This window comes from Centroberyx affinis, unplaced genomic scaffold, assembly GCF_046629955.1.
Source record: "Centroberyx affinis isolate AG114_WGS23_722 - 3 ecotype Tasmania unplaced genomic scaffold, CSIRO-AGI_Caff_v1 ptg000409l_1, whole genome shotgun sequence".
Classification (NCBI taxonomy): Eukaryota; Metazoa; Chordata; class Actinopteri; order Beryciformes; family Berycidae; genus Centroberyx; species Centroberyx affinis.
In genome coordinates, this window is record NW_027279076.1 from 384,476 (window position 1) to 403,058 (window position 18,583).

Sequence of the window (18,583 nt, forward strand, 5' to 3'; positions counted from 1 at the left end):
CTGTAAATGTTACTGTGAATATGGTACATTTGTTATGTGCATATCTGGTGTGTTTTTGCTGGTATCTGGGCAAATGAAACGTGTTAGAGAGATAATTATAGGGAGTGAATGATACCATAGTCATACTGTAGGTAGATCATATAGGTGGATTCCCTTGACCAGTCATTTAAGTCAGTCTGTTTGGGTAAAGAAATCAGCACCACTCTCATACCTGGTGTGACCCCACAAATACCCTCCACCTACAACTACATGCTTACAACTTAAAGGATCAGCGGATCTGCTTTGGCTTGACAACATGCATACAAAACAGTGAGGGAAACATTTGAAGGCTTAAAGAAAAGAAAAGACAGTGACCGTGAGAGTGTGAATTCATTAATCAGTGAACAAAGTCAACTCCAAGTCTTCCCACATGTGATATTACAATCTTCCCATTTGTAAAGGAGCTAGTGAGGATAGTGTAATCCTATCTTGGCATGGTGCTCTGTTGAAACATTGTAAATATAGCTTATGTAATACTGATTGCACTGTTTCAGATTTATACTCCTTCTCTGTGCCAGCCTGAGAGTGTGCCAAAAATCAACAGGTGATTTAAAAAAAAAAAAATCCTTATCCAGCTTATGCAAGTCAAAGCGTGACGCTGACTCTGAAGCTTCCCAGTTTGCAGATATAGGTTATCTTTTTAGACAGACAAGGTCATGGTCTGGTCATAGACATGAAGAGGGAGGTATCCTAAAATCAATAACTATTACCGATAACCACCGGAAAAACAGGTTTCCTCTGCAAGCTAGACAAGCACCAAAAATGCTGACTCTTGATGCACTCTACTCAACATATTTTCCTACCATAGATAATGATTGCTGACACAGTATGAAATACCTCATGATGCAACCACTATCCAACAGTTTAAATTCTACTGTACAGAATTGAGGAAGATCCAACCTCAATGTACAGTCTCCTCACGGCTGATTGGGCATTTCTTTACTGATTCCTCTGCCTCATCGTGCACTTGTGTGTCTAAAGAATTTATATAATGTGCTCGTTGTGTGTATTACAGGTGTTTTGCTGCATGTTGTTGACAATGGAGCTTCAATAGGGAAGGCTGTCTATTTTGTTGAGACAATTTGTGGCTGTGTTATGTAGGCTATTGGTATGATACTGGAAACTGATGGGTGATTGCTGTTTTTACAGCAATTGAACTCTATTCCTTTGGAGACAAAGATCAAATTTTGGTAAAAACAAACAGATAAACCCCGAAAGCCTTATTCTATGAAATATACAAAAAAAGACCCAGTCTGGACTGTTGGAATCTAAGCTACATAATACTGTTACAGCAGCCAGACTCCCCTCCCTTCCCCAGGAGTGAAAACACTTGAAGCCAAGAGTCTGAGCCCTTTATGATAAATATACAAGGGCAGGGAAGTTTCTTGTTCAACATTGCGTATCGGCCCCTTTTATTATTCTACAAGAGCAAACCTGACGCTCCTGTCACCTTCCTCCTTAGAGGAGAAAAGGTTTGGAAACAGTATGGTAATGGGAGTTTATGTAAAAGGAAAGTAAGGTTTGACTATGACCATTTGGCCAAACCCATCTGATGATTGCACTCTACATTATATTCTCAACCCTTTCATTTTTTAGTTTTGCTATTATGTTGACCACTAGGTGGCAGAATCACTCTATTCCCATGTTATCCAGCTCTATGTTTTTTTTCAGCATAATTCTGTCACTAAAGCTTTGTTTTTTTCAGTTGTAGTTTTGTGTAAACACTGAATTAAGATTAACTACATATAACTGGCTGTATGTAGGTGAGATTTCAAGGAAAGTGACGTTTTTGCGTACCTTGAAAACTAACCTGACTTTATTGTAGAACCTCAGTCTTGCTTACATTCCTCAGTGCAAATCCCTAACTTTTGACCAAGTTTTGGTTTTGTACCAGCATCCTGTATTGTTGCATGTCAGCACATATCAGCACCTACTGTTTCCTCTTCACTGTATGTTTCACTCTGTGGTTTCTGTTAGTAATTCCACTTCCCCCTCTTTCCATATGTCTTCTCTCCCCCATGTGCTCTGTGCGAGCTGCGTGAGTGATAACATTATAACCCTCTCATTTCAGCCTGCTGAAGAATTAAGATGGACAAGCCAGGGAAGGACCAAACAGTTGAAACAACTGATAACCACAAGAAGATGTGTGCCTCCGGAAAAGACTCAGAAAAGGTTAGTGTGATTTATTTATTTATTTTTATTTTTTTGTGTGTGCCTGAGTCAGTGACATCACTATTCATGGCCATGTGCATGTCTTTTGTTAATGCTGTATGTACGTTACAGCTGTACTGTGTGCTGGCTTCACCGCTGCCAAATGTATAGGATGATATCTTTGACATTTGACTGGTTTATTATCTTGGTAGTCCTGTCCTGAAAAGTAGGTCATGGCTGTTTGACATGGTGGTTGTTTGTGTTATCTGCCTGTTATCTCATACCTTGACCCAGCAGATAGATGATAGGTTTGGACAGGGAGCATCCAACAGAAGGCTGCACTTTACTCAAGATTTACATAACCTTTGTAATTAACATACAATACAAACTTCTGACCCAGCTTCCCTGCTGTTGGCCTGTGAAGCTTTTGAACACCCTGTTTGAACTTGGAGCTGATGATTTCAGTAAGGGGAAGGCCAGCCTATATGCCTCCCTAAAATCAATTAAATGACATTAAAGTTGGAACAAAAAACAGCTTTGATGATGCAATTAATTAAAAGGCGTTATCTTTCATCACTTGCTGTATGATTCAAAATTAATTGATTAATGTAAAATAAGAAAAATGTTTGTAGTTAGATCCTATTCTAAGGCTTATAAAGCTTTTTTATGAAACGTGTGAAATACATGTATACACACACACACACACACACACACACACACACACACACACACACACACACACACACACACACTTGATCCCTCTCCCTCACTATATGGGCTGGGCTGGCTATAGAAATATTAGCGTAGGCTAGCTAGCTATCCAACTTCTACCACTGGATCCCTAATTCAGCACAGTGGGACCTGAGCTAACTAAGGCTAACACAATATTTCCATCAAATCAATAATTTCTCAGGTGCCTTTAGCGGGGACTTTTGCCCCCAACCCAGGGGGCATCTTTTACATTTTAGTTTATTTATACAAATACGAAAAAAAAAAAAATTAAACAAATGTATTATTTTACTTATCACCACCTTCTCAAAATGACTTGATATGTAAAACAATACACAGATCCCATTTTCCTATCGCAAAACCAGACTGTTAGTGGTGAGAAAAACACCTGATGTCCACTAGTCTTTTCATGGATGACCTGTGTGTTGTGCCCATTCACTAAATGTGTGAAGACAAACGAAGGACTTCCTCCTTTATCCATGCTGCACCGGGCCTGTTTCTCTCCTCAACCATATGAAATCAATGAGGGTAATGTGTGCTATCAGGCAAACCCAGGAAGCCACAGCTCAGCTCTGTTTAGTTAGGAATGCCTCTGCAGGTTGACACTGAACATGGGTGTGGAATTGTTCATTGAACTTTTCAGCGAATACGTATATATATATATAGCACTATTTCCTGAAACGTATTTCGAAAATGGATTTCCACCACTTGAGAAAAGCGACACCTACTGATTGATAGCACAAGATTAAAGCAAATTAAGGGATAAAGGATAGCAGATAATAAAATCCTTCAATGAAAAAATCACACTTTAACCCTCCTGAGATATTGAGTGATGGGCTTCAGGTAATGACTTTTTCCAACAGTAAATACAGCATTTTGGAGATAAATTCTTCACTTATAACCCATAAACAAACCTTTCCTAGACAGCTTTGTAAACAACTTCAATTGGTAAAACATCCATTTGTGTCAGCCCTGGTCCTGCTGAGCCTGCAGGAAAGCTATTTCTGCAGAGCCATTTCAGAGATTGTAATGATCAAATGGATGCTATTTCAGCAACCCACTGAGAAGTCAGTAAATGCACATGATATTACCATATGAGAGTGTCTCTTAAACTTTTCAGAGCCGTGGCTCATTTCAGGGACACATATCAATCAACAGCTCGCCACATTTCAGTTTAGATTTTTTTGGAAATGTCACATTAAACCTATATGATCATGTTATGCAGGTATACTGGAATGTTTTAACCTGGAGCAAATGCATGACCATCAGCAAATTAGTTTGAGTTAAAATGACTCATCAAAATTTTTGCTTGAGCTTTATTGTTTTTACATTTAAACATCAGGCCGGCCTGAGCTTACTCTTAAGGAATACCTGTGTGTTGAGAACAACTGTTATGTGATTTGTGTTTGAAGGTCAGACAGTATCTGCCTACTTAGTATTTTTATTTAGTGTTCAGAAATGTAAGCTGATGATAAAATGGCCATTTTGATGCACCATTTGTTGATGCATGGATAAACATACAGTAATATACAGTTATGGTAAGACATTGAATCCGCAACTGCTCCAGTGCAGCAACTCAGTGGCCAGCAGGAGCAGACTGTGGTTGTAATGGGCAGCTCCTGAATGTGAATATTGTGTAACTGACGGAGCTCGTATGCTGCACAGTCACATTTCCCAGTGTAGATTTTGACCTCTCACATCATGAGACAAAATTCTATCTTGAATATTCTGATTTCTTCTAATTTAATTACCAGTTTTACTGCATCATTTTGCAGTTTAAAAGTTTTAAAATGTCAAAAGTCTTTTGGGAACTAATTGAATGCGGCGTAGAATGAATACTGCGCTGAATGTAGGCCTGAGCACCGACCTTGTTTTCAGTAACTGTGACAAGAGTGGCAACAGATTGGCTCAATCCACGGGCAGCTCTGCAGGCGTCTGAAGGGATCGCAGGTTTCTCTCTGGTGGAGAAACCGCTGACGGTGAAAGGAAAGCTCTCATTTTTAGAGGCTATCAAGAGCTGTCAGCCTGGTTGTGGGGGATTATTGACGTTATTATATTGTCACTGTGCTCTCCCTCCATTATTTTTCAACCGGCTAAGCAACTGTGCTACAATCTCTTTCATTCAGGTTAAAGGTTGAATGTAAACTCCACCAACAGCAAAGTGCAAGTCAACTATATAATGCTAGTCAGTGCGATGCCCTCTGCTCCTGCTCCTTCTTGCCAGTCATGTTTAGAGAGCTGCAGTTATTGCTGCATCTATAAACACAAATAACAAATCAGTCCCTCATAAATCACATGATTTCATTTCATACCTTTTATTCCATACCAAATCAGTTATCACTGTTGGGTAATATCATCAATTATTATCACACAGATAAGTTTCTACTTCATAATCAGTCTCACACAATGTTCACAGGTTAATAGCATATGGCTGGTTCTCCCTATGAATTATAAATATTTTGGTAATTGTATTCAGAGTAATGACAGGGTAATTTTCTATGCTGAGGAATCAGCTCAGGAAGCTGACTTTTCTTTTCAGAATTGTGCCTCAGTGTAGCAAGAATGTAATTATGCCCTGTGCTTTCATTACTTCCAATGATTGAGAAAATCTTTTCTTCATTATGCAGGATAATGTTTATATACTAGATGATACTTGTGATTCATCAGTGAGTCTCCCATTTAAAACTCACATTTCCTTTACAATGTATTTGTATCGTGTACCAACAAATTGACAGGCTGGTTAGGGGAGGCTGTCTACTAGTCAAAGGATTGCAGGTTTGATCCCTGGTGCGTATGTAGAGTACCCTGTACTGCTGAAGTGCCCTTGTGCTAGGCCCCCACTGCATTGTATGAAATACACTGTGGTACAATGCAATGAGCGGTGCTTGCATTACGTCATTTTGATTGTATCTGCCCTTGTAAAAATAAATCCATAATCACATGAACATATTTCTATGCATTTGTTCAGTTGTTAACTCACTTGCACATTTGGTATGAAACAGATTAACAGATCAGACAACTGTTTAACCCAAATGATTCTTGGCTTCATCCCATTCCATTAACATCTTTTCCACATGCAGAATTTTATAGAATGTTATTGAGCTTTTTCATTGAGGTATCGTGTCTGAATCAGAGCCAACATTCTGGAAAATCAGCTTTCTCTGTCAAGGTTTATTAGCATTTCTGTAAATGTTCCATATTAACCTATTAAAAAAACCTATTAGTTGGCAAAAATGTTTTCAAAATGTAGTAATGTTGGAATGAGAAAGCTTCTCAGCAATGTGCCTCAAGATATTGAGGCACACTTCCTGGGTTAGCGCTACTTTCCATGCACTAGTTGTTTAGCATGTCACTTCTAAGCTTACTGCCCACCGCTAGAAGTAAGTAATGACACCAGACTAAAGTAGCTCAGAGTTTCAGTTTTGTTTTTTCCCTTCCCATTTGCCTCTTGCTAACACTTGATTTTGCTCTCAGTTTTCCCTTGTTACTGCTGCTTAATAAAATCAGTCCTTTAACCCCTTTTCTTGTTATCAGAACTAATTTGTCCCCTGCAGTTTTGTGATTTGTTGGCTGGCTGGTTGCCTAAGATTTAATATAAATGGTCTTGGCTTAGCATAATGCTTCACTTCCAAGAGGGATTTCTCCTATTAATGCACTTTCATAGTTATTGTAGCCACAGTACCTCCAGACAGCTGTGATATCATCTCATCACAACTTTGAACTTTCATATAAAATTTCGATTAATTGTTGAGCCCTACTCTAGACTGGATCCAGATCGATTTCAGGGAGGTGGTTCATCATGGGTATAGTCCTATTGGTAAATTCCTGTTGACAACCAGCGCCACCATTACCAATTATCATGTCACAAATGCATAACGCCACACAGAGTTGATAATAGTGAATATTTTTGCTATTGTAATCATTTTTATCCTGTGTTTCAGTACACATCTATGCACAGCATTCTGTTAATCTGGTAATAGACCTATTTCTTGGCAATTTCATTCACTATTTATAAATTATCAGATCTGATGCATCTCCACAAACCCAGTGGAACAAATACTTCAAAATGGAGTTACAGTTAGGTACTGGAGGGATTGACCTTGGACCACAAGAGCCTCTATAGCTGCATCGATCCCTCTCCTTCAGTGCTCTTGATTTACCCCTGACCTCAATCTATGTCATGCTGAACATGCACTCATCACCATAGGTTTGTCATTTTGTTGATGTAGTATTTGTTGTTGAAGCAGTGACGCATTCAAGGACAAAGTGGGGGGATGCCCTGGTTTCCTGGCATAGATACCTGGACTTTCACTGGATATGAAATGTCCTCTGCTGAATTCCCCTTGGCTTTAGTATGAACTTGACCATGACAGAAACAATCGAATTGCCCTGTGACAAGGCCTCTAACATGTCTGTGTTTGTACGTATGATCGTGTGCGTACATGTGTGCTCTCTCAGCAGCAGCCAATCACAGCCTGTCTGGTGAGCGCAGCCTTCTTCAGTGCCTTGGGGTCATCTTATCTGTATGGCTACAACCTCTCAGTGGTCAACGCTCCTGCTCTGGTGAGTCAAACTATTAGGTTGCCATGTAAGTGTCGCCATGTTTTTCCATGTGTTCTCTGCCTTGTTAGCACTCCTAGAAATCAAACATTCACCAATAGTGCTCTAGAATATGTGTCAATAAATGTATGTTTGATCACATGAGAATGTAGTGCTGATAGATGCTGAGTTGTAACTGAAATTCAACTGTCCAAAGTGCACACATTAAATCACATTTTATAGACACCCTGTACCCTATATATACTAAAGCTCTGTACAGGGCCTATCCATAGCTGTAGAGCTTTCATTTAATTCTGTAACACGTGACATTTAGTTACTGGACCAATTCATTTTGGACATAAAAATATGTTGTTTACCTACCAAGATGACCTCATACAAAAACAGCAGCCAGAGCTGAAACGTAGAAGTTTGCATTAAGATTACTGTCAGTTTTGTCATATTAGGCTGTTGAGCCATCAGGCCCCAAGCTATCAAGTTCTGATAATGAACAATGTAATAGCAAGTTAAAACGTGTCGATATCCAACTTCGTATTGGCTTTACTGTGTCTAGCTGTACACTCAAAATGCTGCTGTGGGGCAAAATCTGGTCGGATCTGTATGAAAATTGCTGTGCATGTTCCACATAGAGGTTGGAACATGATTATTTCATAGTGATTGGTGAAATTCTGTTTGAGTTATAAGCCAAAATGTCATAGCCACGCCCACTTTCACTAATGACGACTTCAGATTTTGACTAGGACATGGTCCTAGAGCATGTGTAGTGAATTTCGTGCAATTTCACCTATTGGATTAGGAGATACAGTTTTCTGGCCTTTGTGGCGCCCCCTATTGGTCAATATTTGAATGGCTTTGCACACATGTTCATTCATTATACTGTATGTGAATATGTTGTCCAAGTTTCATGATGATTGGACCATCTATCACAAAGTTAAAACAATTTAGATAATACGCCACCCCTCCTTCACAAATTTAAGAGTTAATATCTTCAAAACTACAGTAGATGTCAACAATCTATGAACAAAATTTAGAGCGTGGGACCATAGATGCTGCTGACTGATTTTGGTGGTAATTCAGGTCAAATGGTGTAGGAGGAGCTGTTACAAATGTATTTTTCAAATAATTCAATAGATCTCAAAAATCTTCCAGACGGACCTTGAGGGTCCTTGTGGTTTCGATAGTTAGTCCCATATCACAAACAAGCTGCATGAATGATGACGTAGTGTATGAATTTGGCCGAGCGCCAGGATACTATGTGCCAGCCGTATAGGATTTAGCAAACAATGAGCCTCATGCAAGAACCATACGAACAGATTCGTTCTTAAATCACTCGTACGAGCGATTTAAGAGAACTTGCCGCATTCACCAATTTTCTCTTCGGTAAGAACTAAATGTACGAGTGGTCCAGACCAGTTGGTCCAGTAGATCGTATGAGTCACGTAAAATCAACCTGCTGTTCTCCAAAGCAAAAAAAAAACGTTGTTCTTGACTAATGGATTGTATCTCTGTCACTTTGAAGAAATTTTGAATTTGAATATATAAATGACACTGTAAATTAATGTATAATCATGTTGAGATTAACCAGTTACAGCAACAGGAAAAATAGCAAGGGAGCACTGATGGCTTTTTCAAAAGAAGGTAGTGCGTAATTTATTTTATCAGAGCCGCATAAAATCTCATCTAAAGTATCCATGTGGGTTAGTAGCCTATAAGTGCGCTCAATACAAAGACAAAACAAAAAACACTTATTTGCCAGGTTATTTGACAAACACTCATTAGACAAAGGCAAGGTTAGATTGTACTGGGGGAAATACATTATATATAGGAGATAAATCTTATTTATAGGCTATTTTACTCCAGTTGATAACTTTAATGTGGAGCGCAAGTGAATCTAAATTTAGGTCTTACCAGGTTAAGGTGCAAGTCGCTGTCCAGGGCGATATCCGCTGCTGAACACCTGACAGCCATATCGCCAATTATGGCAGGTATAGGCCTATTCTTTCATCTGTCTGTGTAACAGAGAATTCCTCCTGGCCCTCCTGTTGCAGTCATGGATCGCCTTGCTTTTTGCATCTAATTTCATGTCAAGCCATTTCTTTTTTTATTTCTGTGACGGTGCCCTAACGACAAATCACTATGGTCCTATAATATTCCTATAATACGTAAGTATTATAGGAATATTATGGGACCATAGACCATAGAGTGTCTGTGGTACTCAATAGTGAGTTTATAGTGACCTTATCATGGTATTTTTGTCTTCTGTAGTATCACTATAATATTCCTATAGGGAATTCTAGATTTGTTGTGATATTTATTTAGTGTTCATCTAAAGTGTATAGGAATACTATAGTTGTTTATCGCAAGGGAACGCACAGAGTTATTTTTCCACATTCCTTGGCTTTAACAGGGCGGGAAGGACAATCAGAAAGGGAGGAGAGAGTGTGATGGCCGTGGAAAAAGGAGACTTATAGGGAATTCTTCACAGAAATATTGCAATTATTTCCTATCAGACATTGTTGGACAAAATGGACTACTTGGACAGCTTAACTCTATTCATATACTTTACATTTATTATTTTTTATTTATTTTCTGAACTCAGCCACTCAATTTCTCTAATTTCTCTGAGTTGTTCGCAGCTTTTATCCTGGTGCAGCTGGACTGGCTGGAGGTTTGACGGCATGTTTATGCTTCAAGGCAGACAACATTTAGGCCTATATCACACACACACACACACACACACACGCGCGCGCCTAAAAAGCATGTGACATCCAATTGCACATACATTTTGACTTATTTTACATACATTAATCTTGAAAAGTTTGACTTGTAGACGCATGCATCTATAAGCTTACTCCAAATAGAAATAAAGTTCTACGTAATAGGCTAAATATCATTTCTAATAATCCAAACTCAGTTTTGGCATTCAATCAGCAGATTGGCCCGCTGTTTCTCCTCCACCAATCAGAACACGGCTTCGCTTCGCCATTCTAACCGATTATGACATCACTGGATGGAGCTGGACTCTGCTCTACCAATCTGAGCCTGTCTCATTTGCACTGATGACATCACAATCAGCAGCAGCGCCTAAAAAGCCCAGCTCCAGGTGTTCAGCTTCATACCTTACTACACTCTGTGTGGTAAGGTATGAAGCTGGCAAGGCTGTTGCTTGGACCGTGGAAAGAAGCTCTCTTTGGGAACCTTTTTACATGCTCCTCATTTCAGACCAGTAACTATTTTCACTGAAATGTGTTTCTGAGAGAAATTTGGACGCTGTGAAAACCGGCAGTTCGCGTCCCGCTGAAGCCAACCTGCCGGCCACTCCAAGGGTGTGGTCTGGCGATTAGTGACGGTGGTTTATTAAAAGCTGGTGGTTGATGCGAAGAGACACCGTTCGCCTCCCACTGAAGCAAACCTGCCAGCCAGTCCAAACAGTTTGTGCTGCTCCTGTCTGTCTCGCCAGAGTCTGGGGTTCAATTCCCCAAAATGCTAATTTAAGATATCTCTAATTACAATATGACCTGTCAAAATGCTAATTGAAGATATTTCTCATTTCATTATGACCAGTCAAAATGCTAATTTAAGGTATCTTTTATTACATTATGACTAGTTAAAATGCTAATTTAAGATATCTCTCATTACATTAGGACTAGTCAAAATGCTAAAAAAAACAAAGTAAATTGCACTTCACATCACACTCCTTTACTTAGTTAATGGTAATACCCAGTTTGAACAAATAACAGAGGCTAAATATTGTAGGCCTGCATATGGCTTGGAACATGAGATTGATTGTTAGAAGTTGAATGGAGTTGATATGGGGACTATTCCCCATTTAATTTACATTGCATTACGTCATTTAGCAGACGCTTTTGTCCAAAGCGACTTACATTTTACATACATTCTGTTACTTGCTCAAACATACAGCAACATGATTAATCTGAAATGAAGAGAAAGTACAGTGCGCTCCTCAAATCAGCCCAGTGCTGGACGAGGCTGCCAGATAAAAAGAGTGCCTTGATTGTATACTGACATGGAAATGCCAATAAATGTTTTTGTTGATCTTATGGAGGCTGGATGATGTAACTGCTCGGTCTGCGTTGGAGCATGTAAAAGTGACTGAAAAAAACACCTCCTTCACAACTTTAAGAGTTAATATCTTCAAAACTACAGTAGATATCAACAATCAATGAACAAAATTTAAAGAATGTAGGACCATAGATGCTACTGACTGATTTTGGTGGTAATCGGTCAAACGGTGTAGGAGGAGATGTTAAAAATGTGTTTTTCAGATAATTCAAAATATCTCAAAAAATTTCCAGGCGGACCTTGAGGGTCCCTATGGCAAATTTATGAGTATGGTTAGGTGGACATGTGTACCAAGTTTCATGTAAATCAGACAAACGTGTGGGACATACAGTCCTTTAAACTTTTTAGTTTTGACCTTTAATTATAGCGCCACCATCAGGCCGATTTATAATCTTAAATACATCAAAATCAATAGAGTTCTTCCTCTAGGGGTCATCAATGTCCATACCAAATTTTAAAAGATTGTTATAAAAACTATTCAAGTTAATGCGTTCACACGAAGGATCTACGGCAGACGAGACGGCGGACACGGTGGCGGGTGGGATGAATCCATTATATCCCCGAAACTCATTTCGGGGATATAATTAACTTTATGGAAAGTAAAGATCGACGGTTTCACTGTTTCTCTTTTGACACACGCATTCACCAGAAACCTATGAACCTTGACTGAATGTGAAAACAAATGCTTAAACATCAGCTCCCAAAAAAAATCAGCCCCCTCCTAACCGGAGGGAGTTGTCAGATTAGATTAGATTGCCCACCCATCTGTTACACAGGGCCAGTACATACATACAGTATGCTGTAATTCGATATAGCTCAGTAATTGTAACATTTTGTTGTGAGGGAAACTTTTAATCTCAAAATTAGTGTCAAAATCACTACCGAAACTCCTTTGTTGCATGAACAGCTGGGGTTTGATTAATTGCTGTTCATGTGTTAGTGTGATCTCACATTTAGCTTCAGGATGGGGAAGAGGGAAATTCACTCAAAGAGAATACCTGTTCACTGGGTGGACACTGCCAGGACAGCGCCCCCTGTCAGCTACGAGAAGAGAAAGACATGAGCAGGCAAAGAAAATGAGGTTGATCTAGCATCGCAAGAAGCACTGGCACAGAGCCTGGAAGTTTTTAGGGACCGTAATTCCTCCTTGATTGGAACAACTGTGAAATGAATGGCCTGTTCAATAGGCGTGGTGTATCACTCAGGTTGAGAGGCTGTGCTCCTTTCCGATAGAAACACTGTGTTGGTGTTTTCAGGGGTCATGTTTTTCAATCTGGTCTTGTGTTTTTGTACAAGTAATTGGATGCCCCACAGGTCACAAACATGACAAACCTCTCTGCAGTGGCTACTACCTGTACAAATACAGGAAATGTCTGTGAAATGCAGAACCAGAATTGCAAAAATGTTTTTGTTTCATAACAAGTCATTAAAGCAAGACTCATCTTAATCATTGTCACCACTTCTCTCAGAGGGTCTACTTGATGCAGTAATTGGCAAGATACGGAGTGAACGCAGGCAGTAATACTAAGTGACACATCAGACACTTACAGTATAATAATCTGAAAAAGAGAAAGGTTTCTAGGATTTTTTTGATGTGCTGTGCCCAGGCGACACCTGCCACACACATTCAAGGACAGTGGGCAATGCATGATTGATAATATTTTGAGGAAATGTTTTAAATTATTTTTTATTATTTTATTTCTTACCACATTTTTTAAACTTCATTTGACGTAATGGAATGAGAGAGGGCCCAGTGAGGTCACAGTGTGGAGCATGGGATACAGAGAGGGGGCCTCTAAAGCCTCTGAACCTCTGAAAGGTTGGCATGAGGTTAGCAGGGATGAAATTCTGCCACGATTCCTCCCAAAGATGTGAAGGTTTTACATCTCATTGTTGGAACAATGAATGGCCAAGTGTCTTGTTTGAGTTAGCACCATACTGTATCTCATAGATCACAGAGGGCTATTATATTGAAGCATTTCACAAGCTGTGTTGTTGGTCGTCACGATAAAGAGCCTGTGTCAAAACACCTACTGAGAGAGAATTATGTGACATCCGAAAAGTGTCTTTGACATACAGCTTGTCCTCAAGCCAGCTGCTGTACAGTACTGTGCTGAATTAAATGCAGTAAGGCAAAAGCTTCAAAAAGCCTTTGCCTTTTTTTTTTGCTGGAACCGTCAGAGAGTAATTTGTTGAACAATGTGGGAATGGTCACTGAACAGTGGGGTTCCTCTTTTAATTAGGTCTTATGTGGCCCAGTTTAGCTAACCAAAGATCACAGTGCCAGCCGTGATTAGTGATGGGGATTCAGTCAACAGGAGGAGGATGAAAGGGAAAGTGAAGAAACCTAACCTCTTTGGTCTTGGTTCTAATTAGTAATTCTGTGATCTCCAGGACCAGTTCTTGTTTGCTGTAATGCTGTGCTATAGTATTTATAGTGCAGTAGATGACACCAGCATAAACTGTCATATAGTATTATACTTACAAAAAGTAATGCGCCCTAATTTCGTATAGTATTCTACGAATCAAGTGAAACAGGAGGTGAGGCTCCCATGACTGAAACAGGCAGTAGTTTGACACTGAAAGCTTGGTGGAAAGTAAGGGTGCAGAGGTCAGAGTGGTGGATGGATGTATACATTTGCCTTCAGCTCCCAGGTTCAATTCTGCTGTGAGTGAATTTTTAATTTTCAGCAAAACTTTTTCTTATTTAACCATGACCACACATTACCATAAGTTATAGTTTCCTAACCTTAACCTTAACTCTAACCCTAACTTTGACCAAAGTTATTTTAGTGCAGGGTATAGTATAAAGTATAGTGATAAGTATAGTATAAATCAGGCCATTCGCAGGTGTAGTACGAATGTGCATAACTTTTCGTAAGATGATATACGAACGGTTGTACGAGAACACATATACAGTATATCCATTCCATAGCACTGGGGTCCTGTGCAGTATAGTGGGTAAAGAGTAGCACTGACACTGTCAGGGCCACTGGGATTCCCAGTGCAGCCACTGTTACATTTTTATCATGTCTTGTCTACTTTCAAATGACTTGATTTTAGTCTCGTCTTTAGCCTATCCATCGTGGATCAATAGGTAGATCAATAGCACATCACCTCACAGCAAGAAGGACCCAGCCCTGGCCCTTTCTGTGTGGTGTTTGCATGTTCTCTCTTGTTCGCCTGGGTTTCCTCCAGGTGCTCCGGTTTCCTCCCACAACCCAAAGGCATGCAAGTCAGGTAATTGGACACTTTAAATTGCACACGGGTATGAATGTGAGTGTGAGTGATTGTCTGTCTATCTGTGTTAGCCCTGTGATGGACTGGTGACCTGTCCAGGTGCTTCCCTGCCTTCTGCCCAATGCATGCTGATAGGCTCCAGCCCCCTGAGACCCTGGAAAGCATTAAGCAGGTAGATAGAGTGAATTAATGAGTTGTAGTCAGAGAGGGATGGATTAAGAGACTGGATTCCCTGGGCTGCAGCAGCTATGGTTTCACAGTTTGGATACGCTGCTCACTGCCCTACTACTGTGTGTCTCAGCAACAGGCTTATTGACACTACCGTTAGAAATTAGTGGCTGATCCCTGGCTAGCTGTGTTCCCTAATCAGCTATTGTTATAACTGAAGCCCTCAGATGAGATGGTTTTATGTTTTCTGGTGACTGTTTGTAATTCTCATGATCTAAAGATGGATGATACAAAGCAATTGGTTTTAGGTAGAGCTTTTCCTTTTCATTTTGATTATAAATATGAGAGTAGTAAAGTGTCATGTCAGCATTACTATACAGGGTCCTAATTAATGCATAATAAATTCATGAATGCAACGTTTACACTGAAATGCAAAATAAAAGTCATTTGATCTACTATTGAAATAGAATCATTTAATTTATTTTTAATGCATTTTCACTTTGTTTCAATTCATTTATACTGCTCCCCTCGTTTAATAGAAAATGACACTTGATTGAAGAATTTTTCACTTGTTTTAAGAAAAATATTATTTTAAGAATGAATAGGAGAAAATAACTTGTTAAGTTGGTTATTGTTGCCGTGGACCTGATTTGCATTGAATTTCAACAGATCTATAGCCTTTATGGGCATGCTCTGTCCTGCAGTCTCTTGTGTCCACCAGGGGCTGTGCTCCAAGTGATGGTCATGCCATTCTTCCTTCTATTTCATTTACTGAAAGGCCAATTAAAATCCACTTTTTACTCAGCTAATTTGGTGTCCAGAGACATAAATAGACACACATAGAACAGTCAGAATCAGAACTTGATTAAGTTTCTTTCTATAGTGTAAGGTCACAAGGTTGGGGGTTGGTGCTTGCGACTTAGAACGAGAGATTAAAAAGCAAGAGAGACATACAGATGGCGAAATAATGAAATGAGAGGAAGACAGAAACATATTTCAGCAGGTCTAATTTTAGTCCACCATTCTCTTTCCACTCAATTTTGCTTGGAAAGGTGACTTTGTCGTAAATCTTGTTAACGCCCCTTCCATGCTCCTAGAGCCTTTTCCGCAAGCTACAAGCGACCACATTCTTGTCAAGGATACATTTTAGGAAAATTATGTCAGAAACAAAAGGCTTTAGGTACCATACAATTTTATTTGCCTTCTGCTTACAGTTTATTAACCCAGGTACTGTGTATATATACATATATACTCTAGTTTACAATGGTTAAAGTTAAGTGGAACAGAAAAAGCTTTTAATTATTCATATTTTGGAAATGATCAATATGAAAGGTGAAACTCTCTCTTGTCTCTCCTGCCCTGCAGTACATAAAAGCCTTCTACAACAAGACATGGATAGAAAGATACGGGGAGCCTGTCGGAGCAGAGACAGCCACCCTCCTGTGGTCTATCACAGTCTCCATATTTGCTATCGGGGGCCTTCTCGGAACGCTCGCCGTCTCTTTAATCATCAAAGTCCTTGGAAGGTAAGGTGACTCATTCCAGAGTACAAACATGATGATGTCTAAGTTGCTCATACTCAAGTCCTGTTCCACGTCTCTGTTTCTCTCTGTCCAGGCTTGGTTCAAAGGCATGGCACAATTAACCTTCATCCTTGCACTGACATACTTTTTTTCAGTGATGACTGTATCCATTGAGTTACCAAGGCTGGCTAGAACTAAATCTGTATTCTCTCTCTTGAAGCTGTGGAGAAGCTTCTGTTCCATAATATACTGCAGCCTCTTCTTTCCTCTTTTTTTTCCTTGTCAATCTCTCTATTCATCTCAGTTACTCTTATTTCCCTCTGTACCTCTTGGAGTTTCTCCCTCTCCTCCCTGTCAATCTCTCAAGATCCCTCCAGCTTTTCTCTCTCTGACTCCATCCCTCCAACTCTTTACCCTTGCCACTGTAAGCATTCAGGATGCACACAGGCATGTGGCTTCATATAGCACGTAGGAAGAGACAGAGTGCCTTCTGTCCAGGGATTCTCAGTGGGGTTAGGCAGTGGAGGTTTACTTTAATGGATGCACCATCGGCTCCCCGGTGTCTTCCCCCAGGTTCTGTCTCTGGCATTCAGTGGCTAGTTGCTGTTCCTACCAGCTATGCTATGGCTAATATGGTTCTATTCTGCAGTGACACCAGGAGAGCTTGACTAAAACTCCACTAATTGCTAATTACATTTCCCACCAAATTGTCATCGACTTTCATGCGTTATTCATATGAGCGTGTTTCTTTGAATGTGGAATGAATATATTGCGCAAGAACCAAGAGAAGGGCCATATAAATAAACACCATTTGTGTGGGCTTTCCTTTCCCTCTCACTGCAGAGTTGAAAAACTGGAGAGCGTAAACTAAATTTAACACAATGTGTCCATTAAGTCAGATGTACAGTGTGGCGTCTGTCACCGAGCAGATACTGTGGTAGCTGTTGCATTTTGAACATGGCTTTAAAGCCTGCAGGCACAAATGGAAAGTGATGGGAAAGCAAACTTGTGAGGCATATCTAGCACTAAACCTCTTGGACTCATTAATGCACATGTCAGAAATAGTAACTGTAAATTATACTTTTACAATTAATGCAACCTGATCAGTCAGGGAATTTGGCAATGCTTTGATGAAATCATACTGTGGGACACGAATATATGAACTGTATCAATCAATCATAAGTGCTCTCACTCACTGAAAATTAACAACTCTATTTTCATTTCATTCTTTTGTTGCTTTTGTCAGGAATCTTGTTAAGGATTTAATGATTTATGTTTAATGTGTAAATATTCAATTTTTTATTAAACAAATAACCCACATACGTATGTTATAAGTCATTCTTTTATCATATGTGATAATGATCTGCAGTAATGAACCACCCCTCTGCGTGTCAGTGCTGTTATAGTCCCTCAGACCCACTGGAGGGGGAAATGCAGGAACATGGTCTTTGTACTTCACTCCTATTCTAATAGCTGTTCCACTGTGTTGACAATTTTCTCCTAGTGCCGACACTGGGGACCGGCCATAATGATGCACTATGCTTTTATTCTCCCGGGTGTCTCCCTTGATTTACCGACTGCTGTAGTGGTCATAATGTGGACTCTAGTGGCATGTTGACACCATAGTGCAAACATCCCTTGTTTTCTCCATCCCTCCCCACGCCCCCACATCCTACTAGAAGGCTGTGTGAGTGAGACAGCTGGTCTGACCAAGCGCTAGCTGTAATGAAAGCTGAAGTTTGGCTGTCTCACTGTGGCATATACTGTATCTCCCACTCTTCACTTGAGACTTCCGGGAGAAAAAAGAGAATATGCAACCCAAACTTATAATTGTCCTGTCTGAGTCACTATCAGGGGAACAACACAGAGAAATCTATAGTCATTCCACTACTATGTAAACAAAGGTGTGAGAATTCAATAGGAGCTGTCTCCTACTCTGCCATAAACCCATACTGGGTTGATTACTTTATTTAAAATCCATTGGCTGATGTGATAGTGAGATAATTATCTGAAATACAAATTGAGGCTTGTTTAGGATGCAGAGGGTGCATTCCATTTGGTAACGATTTCTCCTCGTCTCCTCGCCTCGCGTC

At 39.9% G+C, this 18,583-nt stretch overlaps 1 protein-coding gene across 1 annotated transcript in view; it reads left to right on the plus strand.

Moving 5' to 3' along the window:
- Positions 1 to 2,085: 2,085 nt before the first annotated feature.
- slc2a9l2 (solute carrier family 2 member 9, like 2) overlaps positions 2,086 to 18,583 on the plus strand; it is a 96,718-nt gene continuing 80,220 nt past the window's right edge. The window contains exons 1-3 of the mRNA XM_071516561.1: positions 2,086 to 2,211; positions 7,381 to 7,482; positions 16,333 to 16,493. Coding sequence (XP_071372662.1) covers positions 2,128 to 2,211; positions 7,381 to 7,482; positions 16,333 to 16,493 — 347 coding nt within the window. The 5' untranslated portion in view covers positions 2,086 to 2,127. The remainder of the gene's footprint in view (positions 2,212 to 7,380; positions 7,483 to 16,332; positions 16,494 to 18,583) is intronic.